The sequence below is a fragment of the Eschrichtius robustus genome, chromosome 3 (assembly GCF_028021215.1).
Source record: "Eschrichtius robustus isolate mEscRob2 chromosome 3, mEscRob2.pri, whole genome shotgun sequence".
Classification (NCBI taxonomy): domain Eukaryota; kingdom Metazoa; phylum Chordata; class Mammalia; order Artiodactyla; family Eschrichtiidae; genus Eschrichtius; species Eschrichtius robustus.
In genome coordinates this window covers 18,152,175-18,168,863 of record NC_090826.1, presented here as the reverse complement: position 1 = coordinate 18,168,863, position 16,689 = coordinate 18,152,175, and the positions used below count along the sequence as shown (strand labels likewise).

Sequence of the window (16,689 nt, the reverse complement as noted above, 5' to 3'; positions counted from 1 at the left end):
TGCTCTTTGAAAGATACCATTTAGAAAATGAAAACGCCAGTTGTAGACTGGAAGAAAGTATTTTCAAAACAAAATCTGACAAAGGAACTGTATCCAGAATTTACAGACCATAATGAACTCTTACAAGAGGACAAACAACTGTTTTTTTAAATTTAATTTTTTTAACTTTTTATTTTATATTGGAGTATAGTTGATTAACAATGTTGTGACAGTAGACTTTTTTAAATAGGCAAAAGCTCTGAACAGACTTTTCACCAAATAATTGACATATGAATGGCCAATAAGCACATGAAAAGATGCTTCACGTTACTAGTCATCACAGGAATGCAAATTAAAACCACAATGAAAAACTACTATACAACCATTAAAATGGTTAAAATTTTAAAAACTGGCGATACCAGGTGTTGGTGAGGTTATGGAGCAACTGGGGCTGGCATACACTACTGCTGATGAGCATGAGATGTGGAAAACCATTTGGAAGTTTCTTATAAAGTTAAAAATCTACTTCCCGCAGACCCAAGAATTTTACTTCTAGATATTTACCCAAGAGAAAAACATGAACGTTCACAGTAGCTTCAATCATTTATAGCCAAAAACGAAACAACCTAAATGTCTGTCCATGTATCAGTGAATGGGTACATTCTGTGGCCGTATCTATACAATGGATATGAATATTACTAAACAACAAAAAGAAACAAACTATTGATATACACAACAACAATGAATCTCAAAATCAAAAAAGGCACACACAAAAGGCTGTATACTGTACAATTATATACTGTATGGTCCAATTTACATGCAATTCTAGAAAAAGCAAAACTTTAGTGACAGAAAGCAAATCAGTGGTTGCGTAGGGCCAGGAGCAGGAGGGCTGGGGCCTGACTGGAAAGGGACAAGAGAACTTTTCAGGGTGACAGAAATGTTCTGTATCTTAATTGTGGGCGTGGTGGTTCATGACTATGTAAGTCTGGCAAAACATCACACTGCTCACTTAAAATAGGTGAGTGTTATTGAATATAAATTATATCTTAATAAAGCTGTTTAAAAACACACATACAAACAAATTAACAGTTTCTCTTAGGAGCCCTCTCAAAGACATGTGCAACAAAATACATGGTAAGGGAATTTTACCTGATCCCAATGTTTAAGGGAAAGTGTAGAGAGAGGTGTGGCATTAGCAAATTCAAGATTTGCAAAATGCCAGTCAAGTATTTGTCTGTCTCTTGATGAGAGGTACACATCACTGCAAAATGAGAACAAAGGAACACAAGGTTATTAAAGGACATTACTACGATTCTCAATGGGCTGATGTGGATGATCTCAGTGGGACTATGCCTTATGTGAAGAAATTCTAAGTCAAAAAGCAGGACCGTATCTGTCTTATTAAGCCCTTTATTCCTGCTGCCTAGAGCAGGCCAAGCTTACTGCATAAAGCAAAGGCCTGACTGTAATTCTGGGAAAAAAAAAAGTCTTCTTTATACTGTTACCTTGCATTATAAAAGCTTATTACTTAAAAAAAATTTTTTTTTTTATATTTTGAATAAAGCATGGACTTTTTTTTTTTAAGCAAGAATGGGTAGCATCCCTGACTACAGAAAAGAGTAGATGTATGTGGAGGCCGGATGCAACATGCAGCACACTGTCACCATATAAGAGTTCACTATCAAAAACCCAATGGAAATAAAGTGTAATACTTTCCTAGTCCCCAGAATTATGAGAGTTTAAAGCAATACCACCTTCTACGCCACTCAAAGACAATTTTCATTCATGTACCAAATCTTATGGGAAAAGGCTATCTTTTAAAAAAAGATACCTAGATTCAAGTATCTAGGACACCGTTACACATTAAAATATAAGAGCAGAGGATTAAGGAACCTGACAAATAGTCCTATGTGCACAGATACCTTCCATTCATTAAACAATTTACAATACATTCACTGAACATAAATAAAAGCCCAGGGTGTTTTGTAATTTTTCTGTTTTTTTTTTTTTTTTTAAAACTTTTATTTATTTATTTATTTATGGCTGTGTTGGGTCTTCGTTTCTGTGCGAGGGCTTTCTCTAGTTGCGGCAAGTGGGGGCCACTCTTCATCGCGGTGCGCGGGCCTCTCACTGTCGTGGCCTCTCTTGTTGCGGAGCACAGGCTCCAGACGCGCGGGCTCAGCAATTGTGGCTCACGGGCCTAGTCGCTCCGCGGCATGTGGGATCCTCCCAGACCAGGGCTCGAACCCGCGTCCCCCGCATTGGCAGCCAGAGTCTCAACCACTGCGCCACCAGGGAAGGCCCTGTAATTTTTCTTTTAAATCTAACAGAAGGAACAGTAAAAGCTATCTTTCTGAGCGTTTGTGTTTTCCTTACCTTGGGGGATTGGCTTCTAATTCTTGAAGTTTTTCTTCTAGCTTTCCTTGTGTTTCAGCTAATTCATCATATTCCTGATAAAATTAAGAGAACTGGGTTGATCTTGATGGGTCAGAGACCCACCTAGTTATTTATACCACAAAGTGTAAGGCCTGGACCATATCCCTGTTCAGGTCAATCTACAAGTGTGCCTTAGCTGAAGGCTGGAGGTTGGGTCAGGGCTCAGGGATGGTTGTTCTTGGAGACAAGTTACAAGGTTAGCCTAGAATTAAGACTGAGGGGGGTGGGGGCGGGGAGGTGGGGGAGGATGCAGAAGGAGGAAATAAAGAAACATACTAGTATGCTACACAGTAAGGATGAAAAAGAATAGTGACTACCACTTCCGGTGCGTTTACTGTGTCCCTAGCATGGAATAAGCACTTCAGACCCGCTACAAGTGAGGTAGTACTAACACCATGTCACAGATGAGGTGACTAAGGAGTCTAAGGTCACATGGCTAGGAGATAGTAAGTTAGGGATTTCAACCAGACAGTTTGACTCCATTCAATAACTCTGAAATCCATGTTCATTATCATTATTTTAAATTGTCAGAGATAAACTATGACAGAGGGCTAAACTGAGATGTAGGTAAGCTAAAGGATGACACTGTGAAAACAAGGCAGGAATTCTGCAGAAAACGCGGACAAAATTAACCCATTAAGTTCTCACAGCTCCTGTGTACCAAACCCTCTTCTTCCTACTACAGGCACCTGTGATTGGCTAGTGGCTCTCTCTTTTCCAAAGTTTCCTGGATCTATACTATTTCTTAGGATTCCAAGTAAAAATCAATGAGGCATGTATGTATACCATACCTTGCATAAGGCAGTTAGATCCCTGTGTTTGCTTTTCACTAAGAACTCAGCAGTGATATCTCTGGGTGGCTTGACTTCAGATGCTTCTTTGTATTGCTGATGGAGTTCTTTAATTTTCTCTTTTAAATTTACCATCTAAGAGGGAAAAATACAAATTTACCATTCCAGACAGTAATTCATCGCCAAAGCATGTACTTTGGTTCCTCCCCTAAACTGCTATTACACCAAAACAGGGTTATACTGCAAGGTCTATGGAATTCTTAAATACGTCTTCCAAATCATGACATTAAAAAAAAAAATTGTTTTAATGGCATTTTAAAACAGGAAAAAATCCTATATGGCTCAACACAGAGGTATCACATCACTATCAGATAAGTAGGATTGGCTCTGTCTTCCAAAACAAATGGGAGTACTAGGAATGTCCCATTAATAAAAATATATAATTAATTAAAAATTAACTACCAGGAAAAACAAACTGTCTCCAATTAAACTTATTGCTTTGGGAAACAAATTGTCATGATTTGCTTTTTAAATATGTAAAAGGTCAAATCATCACACAAAGAACCTTAAAGAACCATTCCCCATGTTAGTTTTTTCGGATTTCTGGTGGTGCTACACAAGACTAGGGTGAAGGTTAAAGCTTGAAACTGGGAGCTTCACACCAGCTGGCCATGTTCTAGCCACTCTTCTCACTTCATCCGTACCACAATCCATGAAGGTGTGCCAGAGACCTCTTCATTTGACAAGATGAAGAAATGAGGTACAGTGAGAGAATGAGGCAAGAATCCAGTCACAAGATGCACCCAGATTTTGCATCATAAAGCCCCCAAGTTTGCAGCTGGCAGGATGAGGAGAAACAAATGGTTTCCCAGTCTGGAGCTAGGGCTCTGGAAGGTGGCATAAACAAGGGCCCCCTTATAGGTACCATTGGGGAATATCCCCATATTGGCACCTCAAGTGAAATAATTATGCCAATGAATTATGGTACTGGCTGCTGACATGTTGTCTTCATCAGTGGGAACTTAACCCCAGCACAGCTGATCTCCCTCTCATCCTAGACTTCAGCAGAGGGCATTAGGCCAGCTTTGCAACAGTCAACAGCAACCTGACACAGGAAAGATCTATTTCCCCCAGCAACAATTTACCAATAATGCCATACTGAAAGACTGACAGATAAAACAGTGCCTTTTGCTAGTCATTATTTTCTTAACAATAATGAGCTGTGCAGACTTTCTCTCCCATGGAGAAAAAAAATCAGAAATGCTTTTAAAATTTCTAAATTAAAGGCCTTTTCCCCCTACTGATGCATCTTCAGCTATGAAAAAAATATAAAATTTCACCTTATTAAGAAGTTCTTTCAGTTCCTCCTGAGTTTTCACTATCTTCTTCCAATGTTCAATCTGCTCATCTTTAACATGCTTTTCTTGTAACCTGAAGAGACAATATATATGCTCTGGCCACACAGCCAGCCTTGCTGCATAAGACAGGTGCCCATCAGAAACATTTGATGGCATCAAGGCCCTCTAAAATTTCTAATACTTTGGAATAAGAAAGTTGGCTGGTGGCAAATTATTTTCTAGGCTATGTTAAATACAGTTAATTCAATACCATAAAAGACATGAATTTTACAATCGAGAGAGCCTTAAGGATCATGTAATTATTTTAAATAGCTTTACTTTTGGATTTAACTATTTCACAAGAAAATAAGTGAAAACTAGCTCAAATAAGATTTGATGAAAACTTTAAACATTAAATAGCAAATCTATAAACGGAATCCATAATACAACAAGCAGTATCAAAGTACTTACTGAATGACAACTTCCAATGCCTGGCCAAGGGACACAGGCTTATTATTGAGGACATTGAAGTCTAGTTGATGACTAAGGTAAGATGTAGCTTCTAGCAACCGGTTAAACTCTTGCTCTACCATTTCATCTTTCTCTTTAGGAACCTGAAAATTTGAAGTATGGCAGAGTTGGTCCTTATACGACTAAACATAACCATCCATGAAAACACAAATGCTCTACAGTTTAAAAGGTCAAAATATGTATCTCAAAGGGGAAACCTTTGAGGACAATGATTCAAACTGTCTTTTCTATGAAGTGGTCAATTCCATTAAATGAGATATGAAATGTTTCAGCCCGGATATTTTCCTATTCTCATGATTTTGCCCTCAGAGCTGGGACTCTACCTCTATTAACAGCCACAGGATTCACATTGGTGCTGAGTGAAGTCATGTGGAGCACAAGGTGCCCTGGAGTTGACATGCACTGAGATAAGCTGGGCTGACATGCAGACAACACACTGGAGAAGTCCCAGAGAACAAAGACTATGTCAACACACCTGAGCACCTTCCAGAATAAGGACAGGATGAAAAAATAAGAAGCCCAAGGTATCTGCTTCCCCTCAAAGACGACAATTTCAGGTAGGAGTAGGGAAGAGAGAAGTGAAATTCATGGCTATTAATAAGAACACAACAGCATCTTAATTCTTTCTCAGAGTAATAGTGTTTTATGGCACCAATTAAGTTCAGAGTTGAATATCCAATGCTCTTAGACTATGAGTGACTGAGGTACCAGGTATGGCTCACTACTGTGGAGTAAGAGAGCAGATTGCAAAGCAGATCATCAAGCTGCGAGACCATGCTCCTAATCCCTGCTGTGCCCCTACCTAGTGATACCATCAGTTAGCTGACACAAATTCCTCTGCTACTGCTTAATTCAGCCCCAAAGTAAACTGTATCTACAATCCTATTGCTGAATTCATGGGAATAGCGAGAAGGAAAAAGCATGTCTAAGGCAAGCATCTCTTGCCATAAAAAGCTAGGCATCGGGACTTCCCTGGTGGTCCAGTGGTTAAGACTCCGTGCTCCCAATGCAGGGGGCCTGGGTTCAATCCCTGTTCAGGGAACTAGATCCCACACGCGGCAACGAAGATCCCGCGTGCCACAACTAAGAGCCGGCACAGCCAAATAAATACATTAAAAAAAAAAAAAGCTAGGCATCAACTGGGAAACAGGATTCAAAATTTGGATTTTCACTTTACCATCAACCTAAAATTGGTAACAAGAAAACAAAACATGAAAGTAAGTCCTAATAATCACTAAGGCTAAGGAAGAATGATCTACAATTAGAGGTAACTATTATGGACAAGATCATCACAGTAAAACTCTGCTCCTCATCTGCAACTCCTTCAGTTTTGCCCTTCCCAATTAAATGGATGCTTTCGAAGCACTAGCCTCTGCCCTTTCACTGATGAGTCACACAAGTAACTCTTATCAGATGAGCCATGGTATAGCAAAAAAGAATATGGTGAGAAGTATAATCTGCACCAAAACAAAGGCAAAAGGACTGCAACTCTCCTTTGGAACTGTAAATTATGACAAGACACTATAACTAATTCAATCAAAATAATATTTTAAAGCATCAAGTTCTAAAAGATCACACATGGAAGAGATCAGGAAATCTTTATGAATTAGAGAATCCCCCTTAGCCTTAGAAACAGAAACCCCTGAGAGTCTTTTGGTTTATGTTGAGAAATAAGGCAGTGAATCAGGCTTTGGATGCTTGGTGCCATTTATATATCAGGGTGGTACCTAGGACTTGGTGGATCAAACACATCTGACCTACCCATTCAAGTCCAGGGCCAAAGAAAGGAGCTCTTGGTGACATCGCTACTTGTTCTGATTACACAGCTATCAGAGCTGATGGAAGTGACCTTCTTGTCAGGAATTTCATTTACTTTCCCATCAGTTACATGTACTCTATATATGATGGTCACATACAGAACAGCTCAAAGCAATGCTGAAATTTTACTTGGTGTTAATTCCCGCAGTGATGTTACAAAAGATGGTTCTAAATTTGGTGCTCCTTTAAAAAGGAAACAATCACTTTTTCAATATGAAATCTACATAGTTATGAGATCTTCACTATCACAGATGCAATGTGAATGACTGCTTTTCCTGGAGTACAAATGGTGATATTTCTACATGTGGCTTCTAAAATGCCTAGCAGGAGGATGCTATAGCAGCAAGAGGGACCAGATCACATATGCCTCTACAGTAGGACAGAAAGTGCCAATTCGCCAAGTTTGCAAATGGTACAGATTAAAGCTCTTCCAGTGTCAACTGGATGGCTTGCTTTAGACAAGCTCTAATCTTTACAGCTAGAGTGACAGTCACATAGGGAAGTTCATATTGAAAAAGTACACAGCACTCAAAGGCTCAGTATCTGCGGTCCAGGGTGTGTGGTACAGAAATATTTAAAGGGACACTGTCAAGGTTAGAGGGACCAAATTTGACCTTTTGTTTCTTCCCTCTGTTTGCTGAGCAGCCCACTTGATTCGTTACACTTTCCCCTTTAGTCCACCCACACCCCCCACAAAAAACTTGACTTTTTACATGCGCTTTCAATGACAAATACTCAAATGGCACCAGCCCAACATACAGGTGCAACTCTACAACAACAAACCAGTGTGAATGTATGATGGACGGGATCTTTGGAAGGGAAAGATTTAAGTTGCAAGCTTTTAATGGGTTACCGTAAACAGTGAGGAAAATGATTTGAAAAATTATGAAAGAAAAATACCTTGACAGTGTCCTTTTAACCAGTGCAGCAGAGAGAGAAATAAACCGTAAATAACAGCCCAACAGCCAAGCCAAGTTTAGTTTTGTAAGACGGCAGTAAAATCAAGGCTTTAAACACACAGCATGACAGAAGCATTGTGAGCTCAGAAGCTGCAACTACCACAGAAATAAGGAACAGACTGTACAGAGACTAAAATGAGAGAGTCAAGGCACAGAAATGGGCAAAAGAAAGGCACTTTGGATGGGGGTGGGGGTGGGGGTGGTAAAGGGAGACGGTGCAGAAAGCAGAGAGGAATAAGCAAAATTCAATACAGGAGAAAAAGAACAACAATCAAACCAAACAAACAAACACCAAACCAAAAGATCACTGCCGAATCTGACTGATACCAGAATGACATGACTGCATCTCCAGGACACCCCCTCTAACTCGGGGCTCCAGTCAGCAGTCAGGTCCCATCCATTTTCTGCTAAGCAGTTATAGGAATGTTGTCAGTGACACCAGGGATAGCTTTGAAACCTGGATTTTTTCCCATTAATTTTAAAATTCCACTTTAAAATTAAAGAAACATTTGGAAAATAGTAAATAAAACACTTGTCCATTAGGACACCAATACTGACTGGGAGAAAACCAAAATGTGTTTTTGATGTATTTAAACCTTGAATCTGTTTCTAAAATTAATCTATTAGATATATTCTACTTGACACACTCAGACAATGACAAGAACTTTAGCAACTGACTACCTTAAGCACCCACTACATACCTGTTTCAGGTCATTTCTTTCCCTTTGGTGAGAACCCTTGGACTCTGTTAGTTCCACAAATAATTATGAAAGGATGTTGAAATATTGGCAATCTCTAAACATGTCACAATAATTTTAGTTTAACCTGACCATTCATTCTTTTTTTTTTTTAAATAAATTTATTTATTTATTTTTATTTTTGGCTACGTTGGGTCTTCGTTGCTGCGTGGGCTTTTTCTAGTTGCTGCGAGCGGGGGTTACTCTTTGTTGTGGTGCGCAGGCTTCTCATTGTGGTGGCTTCTCTTGTGGAGCAGGGGCTCTAGGTGCGTGGGCTTCAGTAGTTGTGGCATGCGGGCTCGCTCAGTAGTTGTGGCTCACAGGCCCTAGAGCACAGGCTCAGTAGTTGTGACACACGGGCTTAGTTGCTCCGCGGCATGTGGGATCTTCCTGGACCAGGGATCGAACCTGTGTCCCCTGCGTTGGCAGGCGGATTCTTAACCACTGTGCCACCAGGGAAGCCCTAACCTGACTGTTCTATTCTATATTCTTAAATTGCATCCTCAGAAAGGAACTCAGCAAATGATTACCAAGGCTTAAGCACCACATTCTACGCAGCTGGATTTCTATATTACAACACAGTGACAAAACATAACAACAAACGAAGAAGCAGTCTTTCGGGAAAGGACCTTTGATACAGTTTCCTAGCAAAGAATCAAACAAAAAGGCTACTGCTTGAAACAGATTTTATGATTTTTCAAAACCATTTATTTCTCAATGAAAGCCTCCAAATAAATGGTTCCTTCAAGACTAAAACTTTGGTGAGCCTCACTCCTCTAAATGGGGTATAATCCTGACTGTTCTGATCCTATTATATGGAGCACCCGTATATGGAGGACGGATTATATGGAGCACCCCTGAACATGGTCGGGGTGGGGAAGCCTGTGTGACTGGCTCACGCAGAATAACTTTTGGGAGAGCCAAGCAACTTTCTGGACAGGGTCCCTGATTCTGTAAGAAGTCATCTCAAAGGAAGGACAGCTCTCCTTAGTTCTACCTCTGGTTGCATTCTATCATCACAAGCTTGGTAGGTCTTCAAAAACATTGCCCATCTGTCATACTTCCAGTCTGCATAAGTTCTCTGGCAGCAGAGCAAAAATGGAGTTAAGTGTACCTAGGTTCCAGGTACTCAAAGTTCTGAGATTTAGCCAGAGAAATCCTCAGGAAGAATTACACATTGAAGAAAGTTGTAATGGCCAAATCTGGACAACAGAGGCCACAGTCAACCTCCGCCTCTCCCATCCCCATGCACTTCTACAATTACGGTAAGACGAAAGATTAGCTCCTTTGGTAAATCGTGGAAAAAGAAATTTACATCTGAGGAGTTTCTAACCCAGATTCCCAAATAGCTAAGGGAAATGAGATATTGTTATTAACCCTGAAGGGAGAATAAGGACAACAGGTATATCCTTAATTTAAATAAAATTCAACGTGATTCTATAAATGGAGACTGTTGCCTCCCTCTCCTTCTTTTACCTCATAAGGAATCTTTTAGGGGATGTAAGTAACTGACTTTCCTAGAGCAGGGACTAAGCCATGTGGAGAAGGCACACATGGCATGTCTAAGGAGTACACTCCAGCAACTTCTAGCACGTAGCAGAGGTGCTCAATAAATTCTTGTTAAATAAATTAACATAGGTTGGAAAAGAAAATTCAGTATTATAACTATACTTGAAGGGAAAGATCTATTTTGCAACTTCAAAAACATTAAAGGAAGGCATGAGATTTCTACATTTATAAAAAGCAGGGATTGGCAGTCATGATTTTTAAAGGGTAGAGAAAGACTGCCTTAAAGATACCAAAGATGTTTCCAAAAAGGAAGATGAAAACTGAAACGGCCAAGATGCCTCTGTCAAAAGTATAACCACCTAAGCACCACTCTCTATGAATAAAAGTGGAAACTTGCTAAGTTATGATAGGTACTGAGTGTATCCAACCAATGGTATTTGTAAGAAGACTGGCATGCGTTACTTTTCAAGTGTTATCTTTCTTCCTCATAACAGTTGAGCCATTCCCAAGTAAAACTCAGGTTCTGTTTCTCTAAGTAGTTACTGAGTCTTTGGATCTCACTTAATAATCACACATGCACACACGCACGCATGCACACACACACACACACACACACAGTCTCTCTCTCTCACATACTCACTCACTCACTTAAGATACCTCTTCATTACTCAAAAAAAGTCAAACACAAAACTAGAATCTAAAGCCCCCAAGTTACTAGCTGTATAGGAGATGCAGAAAACACTGGCAGTCATTTCTCCAGTCTCCCCCACCAATCCATGTTTTCAGTCCTCTCACTGGTGACTCCCAAAATGCTCCTAAAATATGAATTACCCTATTTCCCAACCTTACCCATATCTATTTAAAACTGCATAATTCAGAGGATAACTCCATCATCAGTTAATCCGAGGGCACCTGCTTTACTAGCTCTGATTATTTTTATAGGCTTGGAAGATACTTCTATGTATAAGAATATCCTATAGTAGAACCAGATTAGAAAGCCCTGTTCTAGTCAACCAAAGCCATAAAATAAGCTTCCTTTGTCAAAAACAAACGTACAAGCTCAACATCCTAGCTGTCAGTCCAGGACCAGAGAGAAGAGAGAGGCAAATTCTTTCACGGATTCTTGTGACTGTTATTAAAACAATAATAAGGTAACAAAACAAAAACCACTTACTACATGATTTTTTTCTATAGCAGCAAAATGGCTGAGTATGGTGATATGTCCTTAAGACAATATTACAAATGATATTAATAACTCTGAGTTAACTGCTGGCCTTGTATAGGATGAAATAATTAATTTCTATGTACTAACAACAGAACCATCAAATCAATCACCCTCTTTTCCACTGAGGCTATCCACAGAGAATGGAGGAACACATCCCATTTCGTTCAACAGTTCACTGAAGAAAAATCAATGGCTGAGTGAATATCATCACTCTACGTGGGCCTCCTTAGAATAACTATTAAAAGAAAGTTGTCTGAGAAGGAGACTCAGCTGATGCAGTCACACTGGCAGTTAGAACTGCACACTCACCCCTGCCCCCACCTTCCCTGAACTATCAGCCAGGCAGAACAGAACAAGTGTGGGCATTAAAGCTGGAACACCAGACAACAGACCTTGGCTCTACAACTTATTGACTATAATGACCTCAGGGAAACATATGCATGTGCTTTAGATTCTTCCCCTGCAAAATGGGAGAATGAAGCAACTGACTGAGTTATTCCTTAGATTTCTAAAGCCATGACACATATCTGTGATTATAAGCATAAATTAACCAGGCTATAAGCTCTGAGTACTTGTCATGTAAGCCAAAAGCCAGTCTACTGGTCACCAGTTGTCCATTCCTACTCTGAGCTAGATTACGGGGAACAGCATGATTAAGAAATATTAATATGTCTTCTTATGTTTGATTAACTAACTTAAGGCAAGCAGAACTCAAAGCTGCAAAGAATTTTTTCCCAAATTTGAGAATGCTTAAAGAATCCTCCTTACCATTTGGCTGCTTCACCAAATACAAACAAACAAACCTAGAAAAATCCTATAAAGATCAGAGATGAATGACAACAAAATGCTGAAAACCACACACCAGCTTAACAACTGTGTACCAAAATGTTACTCAAAGGGCTGGTCCTGGTGAGATAAGGAGCTTATGCCAGAACATAAACTAAATGCACCACTTCTTCCATTGACAAAGTCTTGCTACCAAAAAAAAAAAAGTCATCATCTGAACAAACATCGTGGTTAAATGATGTGGTTTATTTACATTCTGGCACAAGATATTAATGTCATCCCATACTAGTAACCAACAGTTAGTTCATGGATTGGCAGCTGGCTGTAGGCCACACTTGAGCGAATATTGGTATGTTATTTAGAAACAAGTGTTTTAAAAAATGTTTTACAGCTTATCTAATACCAAGAAAGCAGACAATTTCTTTGGATATCTCTACTAGGAAAAAAACCCTCACTTTTTACTGTTAGAAAGACTAAATGAACCTGCTCTACATTCAGGAAAGTCTAAAGAAAAAGATAGTGTCTCAAAGACCAGTGATAATCTTTGGTTTGGATTCCATTACTTCTTGAGGACTAATGTAATATCTACTTCAGAGACCCTGCTTCCTCAGTGCAATTCTCTAAATTACTGTCTAGCTACCTAAAACACCTATCTGGTCATGTCACTTCCCCTGCTCTCAACAAGACTGGAAAAATGGGAGTCCATTATAGTACTCTTTCTACTTTTGTATATGTTTGAAAATTTCTATAATAAAAAGGTGGGAAAAGATAATTACTTGTGTACAAGTACCACCAGACTGTGGGGTCTTACATGGCAGGGACTGTCTTATCTCTTTATCTTTTACAGGTCTTTGCAGGGTAAATAGAAGTTTACAGAATTGTTGAATTAACCTCTACTTCATCCTTTTCCTTTCTACTTTGTTTATTTTGCCAGAAGGCTGCCCACCCTTTCCCCTCACCCCCAAAAAAGCCCTGGGAGGAAATATGGATCCAGAATGGTGGGGATGGGAACCAAAACATTTCCTAAAAGTTTGTACTTCTCTGATACGAACTGCATAAATCCTAAAGGTAGACAGGAAAAGGTGAGGATGTCCCATGGGACCTATCACACAAAATTCTAGAGTTGGAATCTTACCACTTTTAATAACAGTAGGCTAAACTGCCATATACATAGCAAACTTTCCCTTCCTTCAAATATAAAGATGATAGTGTGTTTATAGCCTGAGAATTGTAGACTCCCTCACTCCTAACAGGGGAGTTGGCAAAAATTCTGCTGAATACAAACTTTTGAGTTTCACAGACCCCTAAAAATTAGGACTGACTTACATAACCTATCATACAGCTGTTAAAACACTCTCACTCTCCCATACTGAATATCACTTCCATGCTACTACCATACCAACCATAGGAAGCTCCTATGCCTCTGATCAACAAATACTTTAACCTACCTAAGCATCAGGTTAGTACCACCACTTCGCTATTAGCCCATCAAAAACTAAAAAACTTAACAGCCTAGTTAGCCTAATCTTCATTAAGTATTTAAAGATAAATGCCTCAACAGGCATGTATAACCCCTTCCTATATAGCTCAGAGTTAAGAAACAATCACAATAATGTCGCATCATTTCTACTCTCAGTTCATATTTATATGTGTGTATATTCATTCACATGTTTCCCCAAAATTGTTTTCGACTGAACCAAAGAAATTGTGAAAAGTAGTTTGTTGTCAACTTACAGCTTGTCCATTAGCTTCATAAAGTGGGCATTTTTGCTTGATCTTGGCCAGTTCCATATTTACTTGCTTGCTAACCACAGCCATGGGATTCCCTCCTAGAAAAAACTCCAACAATTAAATTCAACATACCTATGAAGAGAGAACAAAAACCTCAATGCAAAAATATTTTTACTCAAAATTTAAAATATCAAAGCTTAGGGTACATGAATTATATATCAACAAAATGCCCAAAGTAAAATAAATATTTAAGTTAAGCATAAAGAAGAAAGCGAAACATTACCTATTACCAAAAATTAGTTAACATTACAGACCCTTCTAGATTTTATGTGCATAAAATTACAGACATATACATACAAAAGGATCATAACACATGCACTGTTTTGTGATCTTTTTTCAACTTAGCAACAAATGTGGACATAATTTCATGTTAATATGGAGCTACATAATTTTTAGTGGCTGTATAGGTCTCATTGTATAATAATTTAATCTTCTAATCTGTAGTTTCTAACATTCTGCTACGTCACTGTCCAGTTGTCTATTTTCTTAGGATAATTTCCTAGAACTGGATCCACTAGGTCAAAATCTATGTACATTTTAAATTATGCTCATATTGATGTATCTTTTCAGGAAGACTATTTGTCAATTTACCTCTCACTAATACTGAGAACAGTATCCTAACCAATATATTTTAAAATTGTATCTATGGCTTTAAAATATAAGATTAAACAGGGACTTCCCTGGTGGCGCAGCAGTTAAGAATCCGCCGGCCAATGCAAGCAACAAGGGTTTGATCCCTGGTCCGGGAAGATCCCACATGCCGCGAAGCAACTAAGCCCGTGTGCCACACTACTGACCCTGCGCTCTAGAGCCCGTGAGCCACAACTACTGAGCCCGTGTGCCACAACTACCGAAGCCAGTGCACCTAGAGCCCGTGCTCCACAGCAAGAGATGCCACTGCAATGAGAAGCACGCGCACCGCAGCAAAGAGTAGCCCCCGCTCGCAGCAACTAGAGAAAGCCCGCGCGCAGCAACAAAGACCCAACGCAGCCAAAAAAAACATACATACATATATATATATATATATATATATATATATATATATATATATATATGTAAGATTAAACAATTTTATGAGTCTCAGACCTTGTATTACAGCACAAAACTAAGAACTACTTACCAAGACCTGTTACTACCATGGCTCCAAGATCAGCTACATAGTTTCCTTTGCGAAATGTAGCAACTCGTCCACCCACACGATCCTGTTTTTCAGAAATTAAATGGCTAAAATCATAAATTCTAGTTTAACCATAATAACCTGGCAAGGTACCATCTCAGGGCTTTTTGATAACTTAAAAAGAAAGGTGTAGTTAGAGTTTACATGGAGTACGATGTGAGCACAAAGAGCAAATGAAGTTTAACTATTTGAGAGAGTGGTAGGTAATGAATGACATATAAAAGGAACAGAATTAAGTGATGTGAGGTAGGAAACAATTTTGACACCCAGAAGACATACTTAGTTACTGCTACTATTAGCCACCTACTCCAATGTCTCTAACACCAGTTGTACAGGCTGAGCAAGGGCCACTCACATAGAAAATATCTGTTCACAAATTTCAACACTAAAGGCCATTTTTCTACCATCATGTTCTGACTCTTGCCCCACAGTGTCAAAGTCAGCTGTGAATGATTTGATAGATGACTTCTCTGACAAATGCCTCTCCAGTGCAGCCCCATGCCCAAGGGCAGAGTGTCTACTGAGCATGAACTGCTGACAATACCTCTCATTTCTATACAGGCCCAAGTGTTATCTTTGCTGACTGTAGATTTTCAAGTATGGGGAAATCTTACTGAGCTGCAGTGATACTTCAGTCATGGATTACATGAGAGTGCTCTGTAAACTCCAAACAAATGAAAAAAAGCAAAACAAAACAAAAACCTGCACACATGGGTAGGAATCATAATGATCCCATTATTCCTTGCTGTATTCTTTGTACATAGGAGACAGAGGGCACACCAATGTTTTCTGAATTAATTAATAAAATATTAAAGTAAGACTGTATCAGGAATTATTTAATTTTGATCTCCCCATACTCTATTTGAAAAGAACATTTTAAAAAATTAGGAATTTGTAAAAAGCAATTTAGATTGCCCTGCACAAAACATTTTGAAAGCTTTTATAAAATTTTAGACTGTTTAGGTTATGTGAGAAGTGTTTTGTTGTTGTTTGGTTTTTGTTTTTTTTAAATGGTAGGAGTCAAGGGAGGTCTTTAAGCCACTGAAAGATAATTAAATCTCAAAAATTACTCATGAAAATGATTTGAATAGTAACATCCTAATAGGATGTTCTTTTTTTCCACTCTGTGCCATCATCCCCATCCTCTTTCAGTTTCCATTTCTCTCTCTAGGACTAATGATAAGGAGCCAGTATCTTGGCTTCACCAGGCTGTAAAAGATGGCTGCTGTCTGAGAAGCAACTCCTTTCTGTTTACAATCAAACAGAATACAATTCACTCTGTCCCACCACTAAAAACAACTGCACCCTGTAAAGGGTATGTCTGAGAAAGCCCCCTAATTGAAAGTTAGCTGCAAGAAATAATGACCTGAAAATATACATAAAAGGGCTATATGGATTATTTATAAACTCTGAATACTCACTGAGCACTTTTCAAAGTTTCACTGTCAAAAATGTTTTATCCAATGTAGTTAACACTATCAAAATACCTTGAGTATTATTTAAATCAGTTTGGTTTAGTTCAATTTGTATGATTCCTTAATTTGCAACAGATAATTTCCTTACCATATTTCCATTAGGCTGGGCTTCTAAACCCAAAATGAAATTCTTAC

At 38.9% G+C, this 16,689-nt stretch overlaps 1 protein-coding gene across 2 annotated transcripts in view; it reads right to left on the bottom strand.

Moving 5' to 3' along the window:
- KDM1A (lysine demethylase 1A) overlaps positions 1 to 16,689 on the bottom strand; it is a 70,041-nt gene that overhangs the window by 15,618 nt on the left and 37,734 nt on the right. For both annotated transcript variants that reach the window (XM_068539119.1, XM_068539120.1), the window contains 7 exons: positions 15,023 to 15,104; positions 13,846 to 13,940; positions 5,018 to 5,160; positions 4,550 to 4,640; positions 3,210 to 3,344; positions 2,359 to 2,432; positions 1,132 to 1,243 (listed from right to left, as the gene is read on the bottom strand). In XM_068539119.1, coding sequence (XP_068395220.1) covers positions 1,132 to 1,243; positions 2,359 to 2,432; positions 3,210 to 3,344; positions 4,550 to 4,640; positions 5,018 to 5,160; positions 13,846 to 13,940; positions 15,023 to 15,104 — 732 coding nt within the window. The remainder of the gene's footprint in view (positions 1 to 1,131; positions 1,244 to 2,358; positions 2,433 to 3,209; positions 3,345 to 4,549; positions 4,641 to 5,017; positions 5,161 to 13,845; positions 13,941 to 15,022; positions 15,105 to 16,689) is intronic.